The sequence below is a fragment of the Typopeltis vanoorti genome, chromosome 1, assembly GCF_054136105.1.
Source record: "Typopeltis vanoorti isolate ZY-2024b chromosome 1, IOZ_Tvanoo_1.0, whole genome shotgun sequence".
Classification (NCBI taxonomy): domain Eukaryota; kingdom Metazoa; phylum Arthropoda; class Arachnida; order Uropygi; family Thelyphonidae; genus Typopeltis; species Typopeltis vanoorti.
In genome coordinates this window covers 108,156,483-108,181,212 of record NC_143549.1, presented here as the reverse complement: position 1 = coordinate 108,181,212, position 24,730 = coordinate 108,156,483, and the positions used below count along the sequence as shown (strand labels likewise).

Here is a 24,730-nt window from a genome sequence, read left to right as displayed (position 1 = left end):
AATGCCGATAACAAAGTGCTCGAGAATTTTTGGTACACTTTGGAATTGACTCTTTCATACACAATACACAGCCTACATGGACCCTCTGCAGTCATACAAACCCATACCATGACAGAGGTTGCAAATTTCACCAAACATTTCATGCATTCTTTATCAAATGCATCTTGCTTAAGACACCAAACACGTATCACTTGATGACCATAGGACACAACAAAATATACTTTCATCACAAAAATGTACTTTTTTTCAGTCCTCTTGACTCCACAACAGTCTTTGTTTACACCATCACGCTCTACCTGTCTTTTGCTTGGAAGTCATAAGCAGCTTTGTCTTATGCACGTGATTTAAAACCCAATTTGTGAAGTTATCTCAATGATTGTAGATCTAGACACATTCACACCTAGTTCTTTCCATCTCCTGTGAAAATACCTTACACTTTGGAAGTGGTTTTCCTTCACGATATTCTACAATCTCCTCTCATCTGTTGATGTAGTTATTACCTTTCGACTGCTATTGTAGTGATTATTTTGAAAACTCCAGTTATTAGAATACTGTCTTAATACTCTACTCATGATTGCTTGAGAACATTTCAATTTCTTAGCTATAAACTGTTGAGTTTGGCCCTCTTTGTGAAGAGACACTATACAAAACTTCTTGGTTTCTGATATGTCAATCGTTAGCCCCATGTTTAGCAAATGATTAACTGAAATCCACGCGCAAATCATTCCTCACACACGAGTCAGTCCTAAAGCTACTGAAAAATATGCTATTTCTATGCTCTCCTCAAAACCAATCGGGAAAAATTTGAAATATTCTAATATTTTGAACCACATTAAAAATTATTCTAATTTTGTGAATGCTTTCAAATAACAGTTTTCTTATAATTTATATTGCATGTTTATGTGTTTAGATAGTTATATAATCTGCAAAGTATGTAGATTTAGATCATGCTAATTCATATTGGTAATAATTATTTTCTATGCAATAAATTAGAATTACAAATAATTCAACACATTTTCTTTGATTATTCTAATTTTTTGATTTAGAGGTGTATACTGAAAAGGTCAAAACAAAAACAGAACTTACATTACATGAAAAAAGTCAGCAAGAGAAACAAATTCAACATAAGAATTGAAAATAGAATGTTAAAAAGTATTTACAGAAATACTATATTAATATAATTGTTGCTAATGAAACAGACAAAAAATAGGTGACAATAGCCAAAATAATTGCTTCAAGATTTTATATTCAAGCATTAGTGATCAGGAAAAGGAAGGAGTAGCTATGATATTCAATAATAAACATTTTGAATGGTAGCCAATTTCAATGCAGGAAAAACACACACGCCAGAATGGGGAAATGGACATCATATGAGACTTCTTTGTACCTTTGATCACAAAGAAGGTTCTACTAGGGAAGGAACAGAAAAATTTTTTTATTCATTAGAGAAGGAAGCTGAAAAAGGGAAAGTTACTTTCTTCTTGGAGATCTAAACAGTAGAATTAGAAATTGATAATAAAAATGTTTTGGGAACATTTGGAGAAAACAGTAAAACTACTGTAATGACTACTACTACGACAAATAATAAGTACCTGATGGATTTCTGTTCAGGACATGGACTAGTTATTACTAATACCATGTTCCAACATAAAGATATACACATATTTGAATGAAGAAAAGATGAGATTCACAGACAATGTTACTGATTATAGAAATATTTTCATGTGAGTTCATAAATTAAAAAATTAAACAAAAATTAAATACAGATAACTGTATTTAAGTTTTGTAGTCTAGCACCAAGAGAAAAGAAATACAACACCTCACAGGTGTAGGATATAAATGAGACATTATACAGAGCAGTAAGCAGTCTGCATTTAAGTCAGGAGTTAGAATTGAAAGAGTTACAGGAAGATGCATTTTTGTAAAATTAAGAAGAAGACAAAAGTGCAACATTAACTCTAAGCAGATGGTATACTCTGAAATAAATCCATCACAGGATTCATAAACTATACTGAATAACTATTAGTAAATTCAATAATAAAAAGACCAAAACTATGGAACTAAATAATTTAACTGAAATAAAATATTTCAGCTATTTAGACATAATTTTTAGAAGATGACAAATTAAATGCGGAAATAGTTAACATAATAAATTTATATAAAACAAGAGAAATCAGTCAACACACTAAATTAGCAACATATAAGACAGCATAACCTAATTTTAACTTGTGGATCTAAGAGCTGGGTTAGAAATAAAATAGTATAGATTAGAAATTACAGAGAACATGACAGTTCTAAGAAAAATTAAAGATGTGAACAGATGACATCAATGGCAGAACCAGAAATAAAGATATTAGAAAGGAAACTTGACATTGTTTGCATCTGAGAATATGTGAGTAGAGCCGATTAATCTGTGGTGGTATGTTCATTTAAAATGGGAGAGGGAAGATTCAAAAATAATGAAACAAAAATCTGACAATATCAGAGTCCTGAAAAATAACAGAATTTGGATGAGAATTGTTGACAGGAAGTTAGTAATAATGTAAACTTACTATGTAGTGTCATCATAGTATATCCTGTCACCTGACAATGCATATCAGGAATCTGATAGTGAATGTTTGTAGTCATAAATACCTAATTTCATTATATTTCATCTTGTCAGAGGTCAAGTTATTACCATAATTTCAAACCATTTTGCCAAATTTTGTCAATAAAAATAGTCTTATTAAAAAACTAACATAACTGGACTGATTTTAGTGGACATTCTATTATATTTATCCAATTTCAGTAAATTTTATCTAGCACAAGTGAGATTAACATTTTGTTAATCCCAAAAATTTGAAAAATATACAAGGACCTTTTTTAAAGTTTTTTTTTATTTGTTTGTATGTAACCATCTTCATATAGACTTCATCTAAATTTCCCATGAAAATTAATGGTAGTCTCTGTTGATATTTAATTGCTCTGACTTATTCATACAGCTAAATACCTATTATTTCTTGTAAAAAAAAAATGACTTTTTTCAACATTTTATTAAGACTTGAGGATGTTACACATGTTGTGAACATGAGAAATTATTTGAAACTTTTTTTTTCCAAGTTTCATTAAAAACTGATATTGATTCTCTGTTCTAAATGGCAATTACTAATATCTAATGAAGATATTTTATCAAACACTACTTCGATGAAAGAAATGCTATTCCAAATACATGTAAAAACAAATTTACTCCTGAACATTCAAACAAGCAGGTACAAATCCTAAACTGTTACTATCAGTTTAGTGTAACCACATATTTGTTATTGATTACATTAAGTTTACTGTCAAAACTTATGCAATCTTAAAGAACAACCAATGAAAGCCATTACAAGGAGTTATTTTCTCTCTTCTTTTTTTAATAGCAATACATCTTTTAAAGGTGGTATTTACTACCTCTTGATAAAACCTATTTCACAGCAATTACTCATGAAACTATATAAGAACAAAATAAATGTTACAATTTATTAAGCTTCTCTATTTGCTAAATTGAAACTAACACTTGCAGAGCAAAATAGCACTTGTCAACACAATACAATCATGTGACTAATGAAAACAATTCAAACCTGTAATGGGAAGAGAACTAGAGTCCTAGCATGCTCCCCTTAAGGATCCTGATCTTTAATCTGTAATAGAATCCTCTAAACAAGTAGCTATTCTAGAGATCATGACCAACATCAACTGTGATAACTATTGTCTATCTCCCACAGTGGCTAACAACATCTGTTTGGATGTGGCTGGAATTCCGATAAAATCCAAACCTCCCAAGTGTAACATTTCATCTAAATGAAAAGTTGTCTGAAAGATCATTTCATACCAGATTACAGATCAGGAACCTACTATATCTTAAAAAAGTAACATCTCGGACCAAAGCAATCACCAAAAAACTAAAACCTTGCCATGTTAAAGCACCTTTGGCTATATGAGACTTAAGAAATTTGCAAACCCAATATTCATTAAAAATTCTAATTATTTTAAAACCTTAATAAAAAAATCTTAACCTGAAAGATTCAGATATCATGGTTAGTTTTGATACTGCTTCATTATTTACCAATATATGGTTGACAGAGAATCTTGGTTTTATTAAAGCACAAACTTCACCCCCCCACACACAACATTCCAGTTATTCAAATTCTCATACATTCAGATTATGCTTCATATAAATGAATAATATACAAATACAGCTAAATGAAATTGCAGTGGGCACCCTCCCTTTCTTCTTCTCTACTCAATTTTTATATGGAATTTCTAGAAAACCAAGCTCTCAACACATCTACAGACCAACTAATAGTCTGGCTATGCTATACAGATGTGTTTGCAATTTAGACTCATCACCTAGATAAATCAATATATGTTTTTAATACATTTAAACAGCCAAATAATTTTAAAAATATACTTCACTACACACACACACACACATACACACACACACACACACACTATCTACCAATAATTGTCCAGACACCCCTGCTATTTGAAGTTATGGAACATTCTAGGTTTGTTAATAACATAAAAACTGGAACAGTAGGAAGCAGTATTTCATTGTAGCAGTTGAATATAGGTGGTATAGCAACACAACGTGAGCTCAGTGACTTTGAGAGAGGTGTCATTGTAGGCCATCCATACATGCCATTGCCACTCAACTGGAGCATCCAAAATCAACAGTTGGCAATGTGATCAACAAATAGAGATGTTCTGGCATCACTAGTGCAGGAAAACATCCAGGGTGGCTGCCGAAAATGAATGAGGGACAAGAGGGTGTTAAAATGGGTGGCATGCAAAAAACTGGCTACAATCAGCACAGACCATCTGTGATGAGTTCCAGAGCACCAGTAACACTATGGTGAGCACTAATACTGTACGAAAAGAACTCCATTTACTGGGTTTCCATGGAAGAGCAGCACACAAGCTGAATATCACAACAATGAACAAGGTGGCTTGACTGGCCTGGTACAAAGAGCGTGTGAACTGGACAACTGACCAGTGGAAAACAGTACTCTGGAGCAATGAATCAAGGTTCACCTGTTTCCAGCCTGGTGAATGCTTGTTACCACAGTGTGTTGTACCCACAGTAAAGTTTAGTTGTGGAGTAAAGTAGGAGTAATGGTGTGGGATGAAATCAGCTGGTTTGGAGTGGGACCACTGGTCATTGTCTGTGGTTCTATGAAGGCAGCTTAGTACCTTTTCGATAATCAGGTACTGCCTACATTGTGGAGTTTTTTTTATGGAACACATTGTGTTACTATCAAGACGACAATGCCCCATGCTACAAAGCTGCAGCTGTTATGAAATGATATGAAGAAATGGGTGTTAAACGACTGCCCTGGCCTGTGCAGTCCTGACCTCAACCCCATTGAACACCTGTGGAATGAATTGGAGCGGCAATTGAGGTACAGAGTAGCACATCCTCGATCTGTTGCTGATCTCACTGCTGCTTTGATAGAAGAATGGAGACATTCCATCCGATGTCTGTCATACATTGGTGGAAAGCCTCCCTCAAATGGTCCAGTGTCTGGACAGTTATTGGTAGATAGTGTACATATAAAAAAAGAAACAAACAAATGCCTTCTCTTCCTTAGCTACCCAACTACCAAATAGTTCATTATCCTTTTCTCTTTTATAGGAAACCTGCATGCACTGAGTCATATTTACGTGAACAGTCGCACTTGATCCATGGCATCCTCAAAACACACTCTCTCACACACCCACAGCCAGAGATTTGTTCAAATGATGCAACTCTTGCTGCTGAAGTCGGGTACTTTCACGACACTTTTCTGGCCAATGTGACAACCTGTATAAAACAGACTAAACAAACAACTGTCTTCCCTTCTTAGACATGCCCTTGCTACTTAACTACCAAAGAGTTCATTATGCTTTTCTCTTTATAGAAAACCAGCATATATGGTAATGTATTTACATAAGCAGTCACATTCTTATTCATCCCAACAGTATGGCATCCTCAAAATACTCACAAGGCCAGAGATATCTGTTCAAATGATACAGTTCTTGCCACTGAACTCAGGTACCTTCACAACAATTTTCTAACCAATGTGACAACCTGTATAAAATAAAACTAAATAATACTGTATGTTCCCTTTATCCCTCCCACAACTAATACATAGGATCACAAGAAAGCTATTCTCTTCCTCTATATCCAGAGTACATCTGAAATTGCTCTCTCTCTCACACACGCCACTAATATGTTGTGGGTTTTGTGACCTCTTGTGTGTGGGACTGTTTTATAAACACGCATTCATATACAAAGACACTCCAGTTCTCGAATAAGCAGTATTTTGATCTTGCACTAGGAAATAAAAATAAACTACTGCTTATGCATCTCTCACATTTAATACTATATATAAGAGAGACAATAACAGTCAAAGTTTCAATTTTCAAAACTTACACATTTTTCAGCAAACTATCCCATTAACAAACTATGCATATGCTAAACTTTAATACTGATGAGTTTTAAACCTAAAAGCAAAAAAAAGTAAACTGCAATAACTTCCAAATGTGATTTTTCTGTTTGTTTTTCAGATTAAAAAAAAAAATTTTTTTTTTTAAATTCAGTGTTTCAATACAAGATGCAAAATTATTTATTCCACAAATTGGTAAAATTAGAGATTACTGTAGACAGTACTGGGAATGAGTTAATTAAAAGTGTTTCCAAAAGCCTAAAAAAACTGATGAATCAAATGCTATTTTTGCAATTTTAGATCCTTCCCTACAACAAAACTACATAAAAAGAATGCCAAATTAAAACTTAAATAACCAACAATGAAAATGTGTCTGTCACACCTGAATAAAATAGAGTAGCATGGTCCAAACTGCTTTAAGTGATATGATCTAACCACACAACAATCAGCCACAGATTTACCAGTTTGGCTGGAGTAAGATATATCGCACGTGCAGAGAGTGTGTTTGATGTTAGGGCAGGTCAAAGGGAGAAGTCTGCCTTTGCAGAGCTCAGAAAGTAGATAAGTTTATTAACTGGGCAAAAGGCCACTTTAATCCTAACAGACTTAAGAAATTTAGAGATCTGTTCAGAAATACCTTTAATATAAGGAATGGAAATATGGTTGACAACTTCTTTGGAGACTGGTGACAGAAAAACTCCATAATTGTTAGGACCCTGGTGACAAAAGAATTAGCGAAACTATTAGACAAGCAGGTAGCTTTGATAAACTATTTCTTATGCTAGAAATGCTTCAGTAGGGCATAATTAGTGAGCTCAATATGCTATGAGACTACATCACATATCATTCTTTTTCTGATGATCCAAACTAGTTAATTAAAGAGACTAAACAAACTTATTGATGGCATCACCAGTTGAGATAATGAAACTAAAAAGAAGCTAACACCTACCATTGTCACTCTTCTAGATGATATGGTCTGCTCAAACTCCACAAAGCGATGTTCTGTTAAAACCCACTGTCAAATGCATAATTTCACCTTGTTACAAAGTCAAATTTGTAATTGACTTTGTAATTTTTTTTCTTTACAAGAAAATCTGTCCTTTTTCAAAAAGTCTCCATTTTAAAGAAAAAATCTTGGAGCTTCATCTTAGCCTGAATATTGTCTCTCTCTTTGTGGATATTCCATTAGATGAAACATTAGAGTTACTCCAACAAGACTTTCTTGTAAATATCATTCCTTTCTTTGATTCTGTCATCCATTCAGATTACTTCATGAGAATAAAGTTCAGACAGGAAACTTAGCAATACTGCAAAGAGATCATTGACATATATGTAGCATACTGATGATCTACAATTTGAGGAGCAACTACTTTATAAAATCAACCATAGACCATCAGTATGGTACATATACATTGATATCTTTGCAGCATTGCAAAGCTTCTTATCCAAACTTTGGGACTTTTTTTTTTTTAATTTTTTAAATAAAGATTAATGCTATTCATTCATCCTCATATACAATTCACTCTCTAGAAACTGGCCAGGCTGTGATTGCACCACCACCTTTGTCAAATTCTAGCATCATTAATATTTGTATCCATCTGCTTGCTCATTGTACTCTACCTCTAATTATGCTCTACTAAAGCATTACTAACACAAGAAATATAATTTATCAGAACCATCTTCTTGTCTAACAGCTTCACCTAATCTTTTGTCAAAAGGGCCATTAACAGTTATGGAGTTTCTCAATTACCAGTCTCCAAAGAAGTTGTCAACTATATTGCCATCTTTTGTATCAAAGGTGTATATAAGCAATTCACAAAATTACTTAAGTACATTGTAATAAGAGTGACCTTGAACTTGAATAATCAACTTGCCTCTACTGCAAAGGAAAATTTCCCCCCTGAAGTATGTGATACATCATGATTCAGCCAAACCAACAAACTGATGGCTGTCTGTTTTCCAAGAACATTTAGACTATATTATATTCCTTGAACCTGAACAATCTGAACTTGCTGAATGCAATTCTGTCAAACCAAGGATTCTTTGGTTGACAGAATAGAAAACAACCAGTTTTACAAAACTTTTTTTTTTTTAAAAATGGAATAGTTATATAAAGAAAGCTGCAAAACGTTGCTATATTGTCCCAGTCTGAACCGATTTGTAAATATGACTTCTCCATTGCTTCCATCTTGGTATCACCACCTCTGGGTCTGGCTCCCACTGACGAGACCTCAATAAAGATTGAAACGGGTCTGGGTAGTGGCCCTTCCCTTAATGCATAGCATTATACATGTCTGCAAGGAGATGTGCTTTGCATTATGGGAGATACTAAGACAAGGAGTGATGAGAGCTTGGTCTACCTTTACCACGAGTTGCCTCAGTCCTGAAGATACTTCAGGTGCAAACTTTGTTTGCTTACACTTGGATAAAGGATTAAACTAAATTTATTATTAGTTAAACTTAAATTACTACAAAATGACAAAAGGTACACTAATAGTCAAAATTGTGGAAACCTTTTGGAAAAGTGTATTTTTGAGGTTTGATGGCTCATAACACCACTCTTTTTTTTTTTTGGTGTAATACCATAAAATTATATATCAATGGAAAGATAATTTAATCAAGAATGTAATGCAACAAAGTTTGTTCAATTATCTGTATTCTATGAAAGTTATAGCCAAATAACCAGAAAAAATAAGCACAACTTGCTTAGGTTGATATGAAGTAGCTTTCCTTCATTTCAATGTGGCCAATGAGATGAGCATGAGTGTTTAGAGTGCCAATCAGGTGTCATCTTGGTTTGGCAATGAGCCAATAAAGTCACAGTAGGATTCAGCTATTGATGTCACGTATTAGAGCTGAGAGGAGGACATTTGTCAGTGTGTTATGTGATTGCTATCAAGTTGGTTGGATTTTTTTGTGTTCTTTCATTTAGTGAGCTTGTAAAACATAATAAAACTAAAGAAATGATGCAAAGAGTTGACTGGTCATCCAGAAAGCGATGTAAAATAGTACTATTAAGTGAACAAGGCTACAGTTATGAAGAAATTAGGAGAAAAATTGGTGGAAACTTAACCAAAGGTGGGATTTCTTAATTTTTGAAGAGGTAAAAGGAGACTCAGTCACTACAAAACCAGACTAGAAAAGGTGCACAACAGCAAGTGATGATAGAAGAATTGAGAGACTGTGCCTACGTGACAGAAGAAAATCATCTAGGTGTATACAAGATGAAATGGCACAATACAATGTGAATTGTATTGCAAGGACTGTTCGGCACAGACTGCAGGAATTTGGTCTAAATGCTAGAATTCCATGAAAAAAGCCATTTTTATCTCTCAAACAAAGGTTGAAAAGATTAAACTGGGCTAAAACCCATGTTAACTGGACAGCGGAACAATGGGACAGTGTAATTTGGAGTGATGAGACCAAAATCTCCCTGTTTGGTAGTGATGGCATAAAACACGTAAGGAGAAGAATCAGAGAAGATTTGCATCCTGATTACATTACACATACCGTGAAACACCCACTTAGTGTTATGATCTGGGGTTGTATGATATCAAAAGGTGTGGGCAGAATTTGCATGATTAATGGGAATATAAATGCCCAAAAATACATAAATGAAATACTTGAGCCCAAAGTAAAGTCATCAAACTATTTCAACAGGATTCAGCTCCATGTCATGTTGCTGCTGTGTGCAAAAAGTGGTTTCAAGACAATCATATTCTACTGCTGGAATGGCCTGGGAATAGCCCAGACCTTAACCCAATTGAAAATCTATGGAGCCGACTAAAGAAACTTGTTAGTCAGAAGCAACCCACCAATAAAACCCAATTAATAGAAGCAATAATTCAATCTTGGTTTCACATTATAACAGTTGCAGAACTAAAAAACTTGGTTTATTCCATGGGAAGGGGTTGTAAGGCCATAATTAACGCAAAAGGTCACCCAACTCTCACATTGTGAGAATTTTTGTATATCTAATTTTTTCGTGTTTCAATTTTCTTCTTTATAACTGCTGTTTTAATAAAAAAATCCTTCATAAAATTTATTGCAGTACATTCTTGATTAAATTATCTTTCCATTGATATATAATTTTATGGTATTACTCCAAAAAAAAAAAGTGTTGTTATGAGCCATCAAACCTCAGAAATACACTTTTTTCAAAAGGTTTCCACAATTTTGGCCACTAGTGTATATAATTTGAATTGCTTATTTAATATCAATCTTTTGATATTAAATAAATGGTCCAATATCTGAGATCATACTCGAGGCATTTCATGAATGAATTAGTTCCTGCTAACATAGTAAGAACTAGTTCAAATTGAACTAGAAATGTAAATTCAGAAACATTAAGAAACATAATATTACAGTTGGAAAAGAATACTAACTATACATAAACTTTTATCCTTAAACATGAAGATATCAACTTCATGCTGCATGATATGAGGCAATTAAAATACTTAATAAATCAGTTTATTAATATTTTTATCATTATCTTTGTGTTTTGATGATAATCCTAACCATGAAAGGTTGGAAACCTTTAATACATTTAGAACTGTGAACTTAGGGCTAGATAACCCAGGAACCTTGACAGAGAGAGAGAGAGAAAGCCTCTATTATGCAAGGTAGTGATTTCATGTCAGATGATGAAAATCATCTATCACTTAAAGGCTTTCAACAATGCCTCACTGGGATTCAAACACAATGGTGTCTAGTTCCAAAATGGAGGTGCTACTCAGGCCAGAATTTCTTGCCGACAGCACTATGGACTCAATTATCCTCAGACCATGAAGCACATATTTGACATGTTGTACTCAATGATAAATGAATTGAGCATTACTAACATTTTATTCCGTTTGTAACATTACACATTCCTTAATTTTAAGCTAGTTCTTGCTATGTTAGTTATTAAGTATTCCAAGAAAAGTTTCGACATTAGACCAAAAATAACATATTCATCCCAAAATGGGATGAGCAGTCATATAGTAATTATTAGGAGGTGCCACAATTTGTAACACATGCTTAACACTACAACCAAATGGAAAATGAATTGATTGTTTTTCTTCAGAAATCAATTCATTCATCAACAATTAAGGGAATTTCTACCTGTGGAACTTCCTTTAATTGTCACAAGTTCCAAGAACTGTTGATTTGTTTACCTAGTTGAGTGGATAGCATACCTGCTCTCTAACCAACAGGCTGTGGAAACAATCTCATAGTGGGCATGAATGTTTGTGAATGTATTTAGATGGGAGATGTATTGTATCACTTGGCATGAGGCAGGTTATACACAGCATGTAGCTGTGCAATGTATGTTATATTTCTGTAAAGAGAGACTGTTTTTACACAAAGTGTTAGATAAGTGCAGAAGATAAAGTAAGTAAGAAATTCTACAAAGACCTAAATGAAACTATGGATACAGTACTAAGAAAGGATATTCAAATAGTTCTAGGAGACTTCAATGCACATGATGATGATCACAAAAATGGAATCATTGGAAAATACAGACTGGGAATAAGAAACGAAAAGGAGAAAAACTATTGGAGTTCTGCATTGAAAGGGAATTAGCAATCACTAACACTATGTACAAACAGCACAAGAAGAGACTATACACATGGATAGTACCTGAGAATTGATGTAAGAATCAAATTGACTACATTTTAATTGACAGAAGATGGAGGATACTAATCAGTAACATCAAAACACTGCCAGGTGCAGACTGTGGATCAGACCATAAATTATTAATCTCTAATTTAAAGATCCATCTGAAATCAAACAAGAATAACAGCAACAAAAGATATGACTTTTTGCAAATGGCCATTGAATCAGAGCTCAAGAAACAAAAAAGCACACCTCAGGAACAAAGCATTGAATCATATTGGACACACCTAAAACAAACCATTGCAAAATCTGCAGCCAAAAACATTTCAATAAAAAAGAAGAATGGTAGTCCATGGATTACAAAAGAAACCCTAGAACTAATTGAAAAAAAGGAAACAAATTAAAACAACAGATTGGCAAAACCCAAATTACCTGAACCTGAATAAAGCTATTAAGAAATCTTGTCAAAAAGATAAAAATAACTATATCCAAAACATCTGTAAAGAAATAGAAAGACATGAAACAGCAGATTTATTCAAGAAGGTTAAGGATATAACCAAAAAATTCAAACCAAAATTTAATATAATTGCAGAGGAAAACGACAACATCTTAAATTACACTAATGACATAGTCAGAAGATTAAAAGAGTATTGCGCTGAGCTTTACAGGGACCCAGCTATTCAACAAGAAGATGAAGGAGCTATGGAAAACATGGACACAGAGATCCTCAAAATTGAAGTAGAACAAGCAATCAAATAATTAAGGAATAACAAAGCCCCAGGTCCTGATTCAATACTGGCTGAAATGCTGAAAAATCCAGGAGACAATGCAGTCAAATTGGATACATGATTTATGCAACAAAATCTGGAAGATAGCCAAATGACTGGACTAGTTCAACCATTATCCCAATCTACAAAAAACGCAATCACAATAACTGAAAACTACTGCACTATTGTCCTTATCTCACACATACCAGCAAGACTTTACTACACATTATTAAGGAGAGATTATAAAGTTTTATAGACCATCAGATATCAGAAGAATAAGCAGGATTCAGAAAAGGTCGAGGAAGTAGAGATCATGTATCTAACATCAGACAAATAATTGAAAAGGCAAGGGAATTCAACTTAAGCCTTTATCTATGCTTTATAGATTACTCCAAGGCCTTTGACTGCATGAGGTGGGATATCTTATGGGATATCATGCAAGAATCAGGAATACCAAACCATCTAACCTCATAAAGAACTTATATTAAGGAAATCAAGAAACAGTAAGAATTGAAAACTCTTTTTTGTCCCCTGCATTCCAATTTGAAAAAGGATCAAGACAAGGATGCATACTCTCACCATTACTATTCAACCTTTACAGCGAAACTATAATGAAAAGATCTCTAGAAAAGTGGAGTGAAAGCATTAAATTAGGTGGCCGAACAACATTAACCTACGATATGCAGATTACACAGTGATAATAGCAACAAGCGAACAGGAATTAAAATCCATCCTAAATCAATTAGAATGGGAAAGCTTAAGCCACGGTTTACAAATAAATCCAGATAAAACCAAAATAATGATTTTAACCAATGCAGAGGAGATAGTTATAGAAAGAATTGAAATTGTCGACAATTTCAACTACCTTGGAGTGATAATAACAAAAAAAAAGATGGATGTAAAAAAAAGAGATAAGAAGAACAGCGCTAGCCAAGAAAGCGATGACTGATTTAACTAAGATCTGGAAGACAGGCACATCTCCAAAAAGACCAAAATTAAGCTTTTAGAAATCTTAGTTTTTTCGATTTTTCTCTATGCTTCCGAGTCTTGGACAATGACAAAAGATGACAGAAGAAGAATTAAGCAGTTCGAGCTCTGGTGCTGGAGAAGATTGTTAAGAGTGTCTTGGACAGAAAAACGAACAAACAAAAGTATTCTAGAAGAACTGAATATCCACACAAAACTGATAAACATAACTGACAAGAGAATAGTGCAATATTTTGGACACATATGTAGAAGGGAAGGCAACTGCCTGGAAAAAATAATCATCCAGGGTAAACTGTGTGGGAAAAGAAAAAGAGGAAAACCCCCCCAACAGGTGGATTGACCAAATAATAAGAATCACTGGACTTAAACTAGAACAAGCAATAAGAGAAGCACAGGGAAGAAAGAAATGGCGAAGCATGATTAGGAAGGTCACGAGTCCTCGGGCATGAGGAGATCCGAGAGAGAGAGAGAGTGTGTTAGGTAAATATACAAAAGTTCAATCCAATTGGTGCAATGACTTTTAACTTTATTATTTTTAGAATCTAAGAAATTATTGACTCCAGACGAAATAAAAAAAATATATATTTAATGCACTAAAAACTATGGACGTTGTAAATAAAATTTATTTAAAAACTATCTGAATCCAAGGCATTCTAAAATAAAATTACAGATTAGAAATCTCCTTTAGTTTTATAGGATAAATTCATTCTCTTTCTGACTCAATCAGGGGGCGTATGTTCGGGGTGTGGTAGGTGTGCAGTGCAGACCCACAAAATAGCAATATCACTGATATTATACGTTTACATTTATTCCTGTTAAAGACTCCCCTAATTATTTCCTGGTTTTGCATGATTCCTAAAATTAAACACAACATACTAATACTTTGTAAAGAGGACATGTTTTGACATATAAACATTGCATCGCATTCATGTTAATAGCCCAGATGTGCAGTCACATATATGGGACACCTATGAGCCTTTTAGAACAAACATACAAATGACACAGTGGGTCAAACTCTTAGCATTCCAGTAGTTTTCCCAGAAGGCAAGACAGGGTGTGCACTGAGAGAACAGCACCCAGAAATCAGTCGATATGATTGGTTATTGTGTTCAACCAATCCAATTAAACACTGTCATTTGTCATGAATTGCTGTGTTTGTTTTCTGAGTTTCATCTCTTTTGCATGTGTGAAGTGTTTTTAATATACAATTTTCTATAAATAATTTATAACTTTTTTGCCCATATTTACAATGGGAAACAGTATTGACAATCTACTGAATGTCCCGTTTTCTAACAGACTTTTGAGGATTACATGATTACAGTTGAAGAAAGTTGCAACTTGTGCATAAATAAGTAAAACAAGTTATTACAGCCTTTCTTTGGTTCGATCCAGAAAAAAAATAATTTCCCAAGAGATTACTTTTCCGAATTCTGTTTGCATTATATGGTATAAAAATCATATAAAAATGCAAATTATCTGTCTCACTATTTGCCAATGATAATCTAATCTCACCACGAAGCATAAAACCTTTGTGCTTCTCTAATATATTAACTAATTATATTAGTTAATATAATTTAAATATTCAAAGTTATTCTACAATTAATTGCATTGCACCAATTAAGATGAATGCTGATATACTATGCACTCTTAAAACTTTCATACATCAATAAATATGCAATCATATGGTCAAATTGTGTGAATTTTGTAGCACAGGTTGCATAAGCCACATGACAGCACACCAAACCTAAATGAGCATGTGCTGCCACTGGACTCAATCTATTAATGGTTGCTTCACATATACTTAGTCTACCAGACTGAACATTGTTTTTACAATGCTTCCTAAAACAAAAAATGTTCCATATCAGGCCGCCTTCAAAATTTAAATCTTCTTAAGTTACACAGGACTATACAGTGTTTTTTCTTATTTAGCATATATTGTTCTATTCATCCTCACTAAAGAATGTTTCACTCAAGTATAAACATTCTTACCTCAGGCAACATACAAGCAACACAAATCACTAACACTGTATCAAAATAGAACTCTGTTAAAGCTAATTTATAGTTTCAGATTTCTCTAATTACATTACTTTTTCTAATAAAATAATTGATATCACTGAGACAGAAGATAAAACTTTCCATTTTGTATTTTTCTGAGTGTTTAAATAGAATATCTACTTAATATGTTTGTTGACAGTCAACTCTTCCAGTTAAAGGATTCCACTTGCTACAATTCCTTTTTGGAATCTTCTATTAATATATTCCGACTATCACAATTTCTTAAACACTTCATAAAACAAAATTCTCTGGTTTGCATTCTCAAACTTTCATCCTCTCTCTCCTCCTGTTTCCTTCATTAGTCAGGTTCCAATCAATCTCTTCAGTGATCATGTGTACTTGTTCCATTAAGCAACAGGTGAGAAGCTAGCAATGGCTGACACAATGTAGTCATTAGCAAAAAAAAAAAAAGAGAATGTCTTTCTGATGAACGAAAGTTCAATGCATGTGTGATATATACATATACGGAAATAATTTTCCAGCAATCATAGGTAAGATTTCATTATTACACCAAAGAAAAGCATTTAGGAACAAACAGAATAACTTCATTATTATATATGACGTTTGCATTCATATTATAAAGAGTCTTTAGATTACATCCGAAAGATCATATATCACATAAAAATTTATTGGCATGTTGCCATTAACATTCATTTTCCAAATATAATAAGCCTATATAGGTTAACTTAGGAAAAATAAGAACAAAGTTTGAGAAGAATAATGAACAATGTGTTTCGTTTCCCTGATGAGTTTTAATGACTGTTTTCCTTCTTTAAAATTACCAACTTTACTGAAATTTATAACTAAGTTTGATGCAATTTTTTTTAAATTCTAAAAGTACATTATAATTAAGTGATACGAGTAATTTTGAAAATGTAGGAAAAGTAGCAATGATATCAAAACAATATTAAACAAAACAACAATCACTATATAAGATTTAAGTTTTTCTATCTGGAATAAATTAACCCCTGTGAATTCTTTCATCGACTAGGTACATGTATCACAATTACAATTTTCTCAGTATTTAAAAATCTTCTGTCCTCATTGTGAAATAGTTTGCCTGTTCATAGTGTGACTTTTTTTTAAAAAAAAAAGTTAAATAAAAATAAAATGTAAAGCTTTCTGTGACTTTTTTTTTAAAAAAAAAGTTAAATAAAAATAAAATGTAAAGCTTTCTATTTGAGAAAGTGCAACAATATCTTGAACTCATTCACCATCCTACTTATCCACATGCTTTCTTTCTATACACACAAAAAAAAACAGAAATATAAATCACTGTGCACAAGTTTACTGTATACTGATCATCATATTTAACATGTAGAAACCTAATGAATTACTCTGTGCTCTACTTGCACAATGACATAACACAAAGACCCCTTCGCATGTACAGCAGACTAAAGAGTTAAGGCTGTGTTACACACTTTTTGTCACAATATAATTACAAACTTATGACATGGAACATAAAGGTATAAAACTTACAATTTTAGAAAACATTTTCAGCCATTTATTATTATTACATAGGCATCTCCACTAAGTCTGAAGCTAATTACCGGAGTCTTACACTAACCATTATTCACACAATATGTACCATGCTTCTTTTTAGACTGCAACACACAGAAATCTTATGAATTACTCTATGCTCCACCTGAACAATGATAACATTCCATAAATTTAGTAGCTCCATCCATAGTGAAGTTAGAACAGAAGACATGTATCTTTCAATTGGAAAAAACCCGAGTTTGATTCTCATCATGATGAGAGGAATCTTTATATGGGCCTTTTCAACTGAAGGCAAGTTTAGACAACCTCATACACATTTCTTCAAGCAAGCATGCACATCCCCCCCCCCCCCCCAACCTGCATTTTTGATTTTTCATTCTTCGAAATAGCCAGCTGGCTAAAGAGCACACGCAATTAACAGACAAAACTACTACATAATGGATGGTGAATGGGAGGTTGTGTACTGCAGATGGTGGATCATGCAGTTTAGTAGAACGGCCTTTCATGATGAGTCCTCAAACTACACAGAGATATCATGTAATAAATAATAATGTGTCTTCTCCCACACGTTCCGAGGATGACAGTTGTCGAAATGGCTCACACCCCGTCAATTCCACCTCTGACTTTTTCCCTTAAATCCCTCCCCCGCCCCAAAAAAAATTTCTATCTTCAGATCCTTCTCTCATACCCCACCCCCCTCCAAAAATGCTCTCCTACCTGCCCTTAATAATAATAATAATATTTACATAAGGGCTGTTCAATAAGATCACGCAAAAATGAAGAAAATATAATTTTTTTTTGGGACAAACATTTTTTATTTTCAACAGTCTCCTTTGAGGTCTATATACTTAGTCTAACGATGCTCAAATTATTTGATCCGGTCCATATAGTACAATTTGTCCAACTCTTCAAAATAGGCAGTTGTTTTGGCAATCACCTGATCATTTGATGAAAATCTCTTTCCTGCCAGTCATTTTTTCATGTTTAGAAACAGATAGTAGTCCGAGAGAGCCAAATCTGGAGAGTAAGGGGAATGCAAAAGGACTTCGTAGCGTAAATCGAACAATTTTGCGCAATTTCAAATGTTGGCGCTTTTGATCCAGTGGGAGCAAACGCGGCACCCATCTTGCAAATAGTTTTCTCATATGTAAATATGTTCATGTAAAATATTATGTACGCGTTCATTTGAGATGCCCACAGCCTTAACAATTTCACGCACCATCACTCTTCTATCATCCATCACCATATCATGGATTTTTTTCAACAATTTCTGGAGTAGTGACCTTCGAAAGTTACTAAACCACTTATAAACCATTCTAATCGAAGGTGCAGACTCACCATAATGTTTATCAAGCTTAGCTTTGGTTTCCAGAGCCGTTTTGCTTTTCAAAAAGTAATGTTTAATCACAACATGAAATTCTTTCTCATCCATTTTCCACAAATCACGGTACTTGATCGATTCAAATGAACGCCAAACACAGAGTAATAGATCTATCTGACTGAAACTTAGTGTGTGATCCTCCAACAGTTGCCAGCAACTAAAAATAACTCCGACACATACTGGTGGCGCCATCTCTTAGACTTTGTACGGACTTATCAAACAGCCCTTGTACATATATTAAAAAAACTGGGTTTTTTCAAATACCCCACATTACTTTATTCCCCCCGCCCAAAAAAAAACCTCTTCCTTTAACAGCATATGAAAGCACATCACCAGAATAAGAAGACAGAAAACAACATTCAAAAATTCTCCTATTTTTATTCTTCACATATTAGTTTTATAACACTTCAGTAATGCCCTAGAATTTTGGGTAAAGAGCCAATGACAGTGTAAAAAAAGGAACACTCCTAAACGAAAGTAGGCTATATTAGCCATTAAAATAATAACTAGAAATTTGTTTTTACTATTTCTAATGTTCACAAATTTTTTTTAGTGCCTAGGTACACATCTACAATACAAAATTCATCAGAACTAGCTGTATTCTTTACTGATTCTAAACTGACTGTATTCTTTACAGATATTTTCAGTAAGAATTAGTTCTTACCATATACCCATTAGTAAAAACCAGTCAAATTATATTAATAATAGTTCAATCTTATAGAAGAGTAGAAAATATTATAGCAAAGAAATCCAAAGAAGCAGATGGTGGATCATACAGTTTAGTGTAGAATGGCCTTTCATATAAACTGTACAAAATATGATCACAGAGAGTATTAACATAGCAAGATTTTATGTTTTAATTCAAAACAGAAATATTAAAAAAATATTTATTTCTGCATGAAGTTCTATTGTGACATTTTGAATTACATAAGATTTTCTTTCTTTTGCCAAACCTATTTTGTATGCTGGCATCTGAAGAATCCTTGGCCTGACCTAATAGTGATCTGTATTGCTGCTCCCCTAAGTGATATTTCTTTTTGAGATTCATATAAGTAAATTTGATAAAATTTTGCTTGCAATCAATCTTGAATATTAATTCTGTAGAACATCTTGGTTGATCCCATTTCTATAAATCATCCTTATTCCTGCTTAAAACTACAGCAATTCCTCATACTATTGTTTTGAGGAGAAAACACACTTAGATAATAACTTTATTCAGTTGTTGAGTATTAAGGCCAATATTTTCCCTTGGTCACCAAAGCATCTTCATGGGCCTAAGGATAAACATCCTACCTGCAAGCAAACATCCTCTAATGGGTATGGTGATGGGATCTTTCCTGTTTGCAGGTCTCAAGATAATCATCTCCTAGATTTCAAGTAAGGTGAGGCAGCCATATTTTATTCAAATTTGAAGACTGACTGTTGTACTGCTGTGGCAGATTCTAGGAATAGTTTTTAGATTTATATTTGCTTCTGTATATGGACTGCAGAGAGATGCCTAGAGTGGCTTTGACATGGATCCCAGAAGGAAAAAGGAAAAGACCTAAATTAATCTGGAAGAGAATGACAGAAAAGAAAAGAAGAATGGCTAGCTGGCAGAAATGGAGAGAAGCTGAACTGGTAGATCAAGACAGGGGTATCTAGAAGAAACGGATCTTGGCCTTATGTGACATGAAGCACGAAGAGGATAAGTAGTAGTAAGTGTATTATGTCAGCTAACTATATTCACTAGTTTAGAGAAATCAAAAACCCAAGTTCCAGGAGAAATCAATTCTGTAACATCTATGATATCCCATCGTCGGCCAAAAAGGTCTTATAATGGTTCCCCAAGCTATGGGATTCTAACCCATGTCTTTTAAACCATAGGACAAATTCATGATGTTGTCATAGCTACACTATAGAGATGTTAATCAAATGGACTTCACTGAAAGTCTAGTATATAAGTATATTGTGGCAGCCTGCATATCAGTTCCATCAGCCTTTCAGATTTCCAATATTTAACTTTGTTAGGCACTAGAAATTCCATCGTAGCTATTCCAAGAATACCTACTGCTTCCCCTCCACCATTATATATTTCTCCACACACTGCTAAGACACATACCACTAGTTTTCACACATACACACACACTTTTCATGCCAATGCCTCATCCTGAGTGCCTAGCTTAAGTAATCACCATCTCTTCAGTCCACTTTCTTCTACTCTCTCTCTCATTACCTGTGGACTGATTACTTTTACAAGACAGAGAAAAGTACTGATATTATTTAATATGAAATAAGGTTTCGTTAAAAAAAAAAAAGGCTAGGTAGTAAGAAGTTTGAATAAAAACATAATAGTCAGTGGTTCATTTCAAAGTGCTACTATTTATTTGATCTGCAAATTCATTTATAAATACTGTAGCAGAACTGATATGAAACATTAACACAATTTGTTTCCCAATTTACTTATTTCCAAAACTACAGACCGAGTAAATTTTAATAAAGTTTTTCTGATATGGGAATTTCAAAGAATCACACTTTCAGCAGAAGTCTGTTCAGATTTCACATAATCATATTCAGTTACTATATATTTAAATTTCAACAATAAAGAATAAAGACTAAAAGCATGTGTCAATAACTTAACAGATAAAGCAAGAGTACAGATATTTCTTTAATATTTATTTCTTAAAAAAAAAAATCTTATTAAGCACCTTCAGGAAAAACAGTATAATAGTAAAACTTTATATTATTAAAATATGTACATTTCTTTAAAACAAATTAAAATTCTTTTCTCCCTTTAATAAGTTAAACAAGTGAATATGAATACAATTCAGAAGAGATCAAGTCTTCTATGTGACTCACCTAACTGCTGAGGCACCTGAGGCATGCTGCTCGGAGACCCTGTGGGAGGGGGGCCTCCCATACTGACAGGCCTGAGACCTCCTGGACTCTGCGACAGTTGAGATGCATCAGGAGGATATGGACCCGGAGGAGGGTGAGAATGGGGACCAGTATATGGAGAACCAGGTATAGTTTGAGGACGGTGAAGGGGTGGCATGTGCTGTACCATGCCCATGTTTGGAGAGGGAGCTGCAGGGTGTCCTGCAATTAGAGGAGGAGCCTGCATTTGATGAGAGTGTGCACCAGGATGAGGAGACATATGCTGAATTGGGACAGGAGGGGGAGGATGGGGAGCTGCAGCAACAAGATTCTGAGGCATTGGTGTTACATGGGGTGGGGCAGGAGGTATTTGGCTATTTAGAGGTGGTTGTATTCCTTGCTGCAGTGCTGACGGAGGTTGAGGAGGTGCTGAAGGAGGCACTGATAAAGGTGAAACACCACGGCTAGGAGGGGTTGATGCAGAAAGAGGAGGAGTAGGGGTCATGGACTGGCTAGGTTGGGTTGGTTGATTAGAGGGTATAACTACAGGAGGAGGTGTTGGATGAGGGGTAGGGGCAGGAGATGGTGAAACTTGCTGAGGTCCTTGCTGGGATGCCACGGGGAAGGTTCCCTGAGTAGAAGATGCCAAAGGCTGACTATATGGAGGCATAGATACAGGAGGTCGGGCAGAATGGAAAGAGGGACGAGGTTGTGCAGGGAACTGACCTTGGAGGGTACCTGGAGAGTCACGGCCCTGCTCACTGCTTCCCCCACCCTGCTGTGCCATAAGCATAGCATGGGCCTGCTGGCGTGCACGGAACTCTGCTGCTCTTAGCTGCTCCATATGAAACTGCTGTCTTTCTTGGATTAGTTGCTGTCGTTGGTATTCCAGCTTTAAAAAAGAATATATAATAATGGAAATAAGAAAAAAATATAAAACAGTTCTTTAAAGTATTCAGTCCTGGGATATTAGAGAAATTAATATATTTCTAATTCACTATTACATTTAAGTACACACACATACTGTACACTGAAGGTGACTGGAATGGTTTGTTATAGAAAATTTCATTACAAATTAAGTGATATCAGCAAATCAGCAAGCTTTGATCAGAACTTTCGAAACTTCTTTTTTAAAGTTTCCATAATGATATTTGGCAGACTTTACAGCAGCCTGCATACTTTCAAAAACATACTTTTTCAAAAGATAAAAGAGAAGCACAGCAAAAAAAAAATAAATAAATAAAAAATTTAAAAAAAAAATTAATTCAAACTTATAAAACAAATAACACTTGTAAATATAGCCACATGAAAAGCACAAACAACAAGTAAATCCTACATAATCGAAATACCATAAAACTAGAAAAATGTTTCACTTCTATGTTTAGTTATTACTATAGGCTGCAAAACTACTAATCCCTTAAAATGCTCTTTAATTCTTGTATCTTTAATATTGCTCATAAGAACACGTGACTCCAAATATGGAGACATAAGTTCTTATGAGTACAGTAGATCCCCCTTATCCATGGGGGATACATTCTAGGAATCCCCTGTGGATACCTGAAACCATGGATAGTACCGAACTATATATACTGTGCTTTTTTCCTATACATACGACAAAGTTTAATTTATAACCGAGAATTACTCAGAATGACACGGAATTTAAAACTTATAAATTGTTTATTTCTGGAATTTTCCATGTAATATTTTTGGACTGGGGTTGACTATGGTAATATTAATTATATTAATATTACTCATAAGAACAGCAAGAATGGCATAGAGTTTATATTAATCTTAATAGAAACCCTATGCCAAAGTTATTTTTTTTAGTGCAATAATTCTGCATTTTTTTAGAACAAGAAGCTAAGAATAACAGACAGGAATATCCTTTTGTTTTTTTAAAAAAAGAATTTATCATAACTAAAAACTGTTTTTTTCTGCAGAAATGTATGCATATACATGCCAAAGTAAACACAACATATTTCAGCCGTTCTTCTAAATTCTGAAAATATAATAGAGGGTCGAAAAAACTGCTCTTTTTAAAGTTATGTGATTGAAAAATCTGAGACATATAATAGAGGTTATTTATTTTTTAAAGATATTAATCCAGTATGCAAGCTTCAGAATGTATAACAAATTAGTGCCATGTATGGGCAGGGATGGAAAGAGAAGGAAGCAATTAAGATTCTTTTTAAACAGATGGAGGATGTAATCCTAAATATGTAGTGGAGGTATACGCTATGGATTCCAGATAACAGAGGTAGATGAAATGAAGAGTGGAAGAAGCAGGTGTAAATGACTTTTCTAATAGGCTCAGCAGAAAGGTGGGGAGAGAGAGGAGATGATGATGCCAGTTCACTGGAACAGCAGATGAAGAAAAATAGCATATACCAGAAATAGACTATTTGTGAGACAGAGCAGTGTGTGTGTGTGTGTGTGTGTGTGTGTGTGTGTGTGTGTGTGTGTGTGTGTGTAAGACAGAGAGATGGAGGGTAGATGGCTTAGTTGCAATCGATATTTCCTCTAAGCTGTGCTTGAGCATGATGTGTGCATAAGCACGCACACACCAATCAAAAAGGGAGTGTAAATGCCTCATAACCGGCAAAAATTTTTAATTTACAGTCAATTTTTTGAATGTGCTATGTGTGCAAAATGATGCAGATGTCAGCAAGTTGCAGAAGCATATTTTTTTTAGTGTCTCCTGTCTAACTTGTGCAGATAGTGAAGGATTTTTGGGGATACATGGATTTAAGTAAATTAATTTAGTGCTTGCAATTTTACAGGTTATAGCTAGACAAAGAAAAAAAAAAAAAGCGAGAAATATTACATTAGCGCACACAGTCTGTGACTGGCACAAAATGTTTTTCTTGCACACATGGCCCGGTAAAATTTAGAGGGAACATTACTTGCAATTTTAGCTGAAACAACTAAAGCTACAAGACTGGCTGTTAATTGTGTGTGTTCTTCTGGCTGGCCAGCTGGTAAAATGTAAATTCTAAGCATAAGGAGGGAAATCCTACTACCTCAATATAAAACCAGCTAGCTTACTTTCAGTTTCTCTCTTTTGGGCAGCATCAAGAATTTTTAGAGGTTTTGATGCACCACCCCAAATGTTAGAACAGTATTTTAAAATGGGAGGA

General features: G+C 34.2%; 1 protein-coding gene across 4 annotated transcripts in view; it reads right to left on the bottom strand.

Moving 5' to 3' along the window:
- Positions 1-24,730, bottom strand: part of mor (SWI/SNF- related protein mor) — a 442,374-nt gene that overhangs the window by 61,107 nt on the left and 356,537 nt on the right. For all 4 annotated transcript variants that reach the window (XM_090398829.1, XM_090398819.1, XM_090398811.1 and 1 more), the window contains exon 23: positions 21,576-22,485. In XM_090398829.1, coding sequence (XP_090254955.1) covers positions 21,576-22,485 — 910 coding nt within the window. The remainder of the gene's footprint in view (positions 1-21,575; positions 22,486-24,730) is intronic.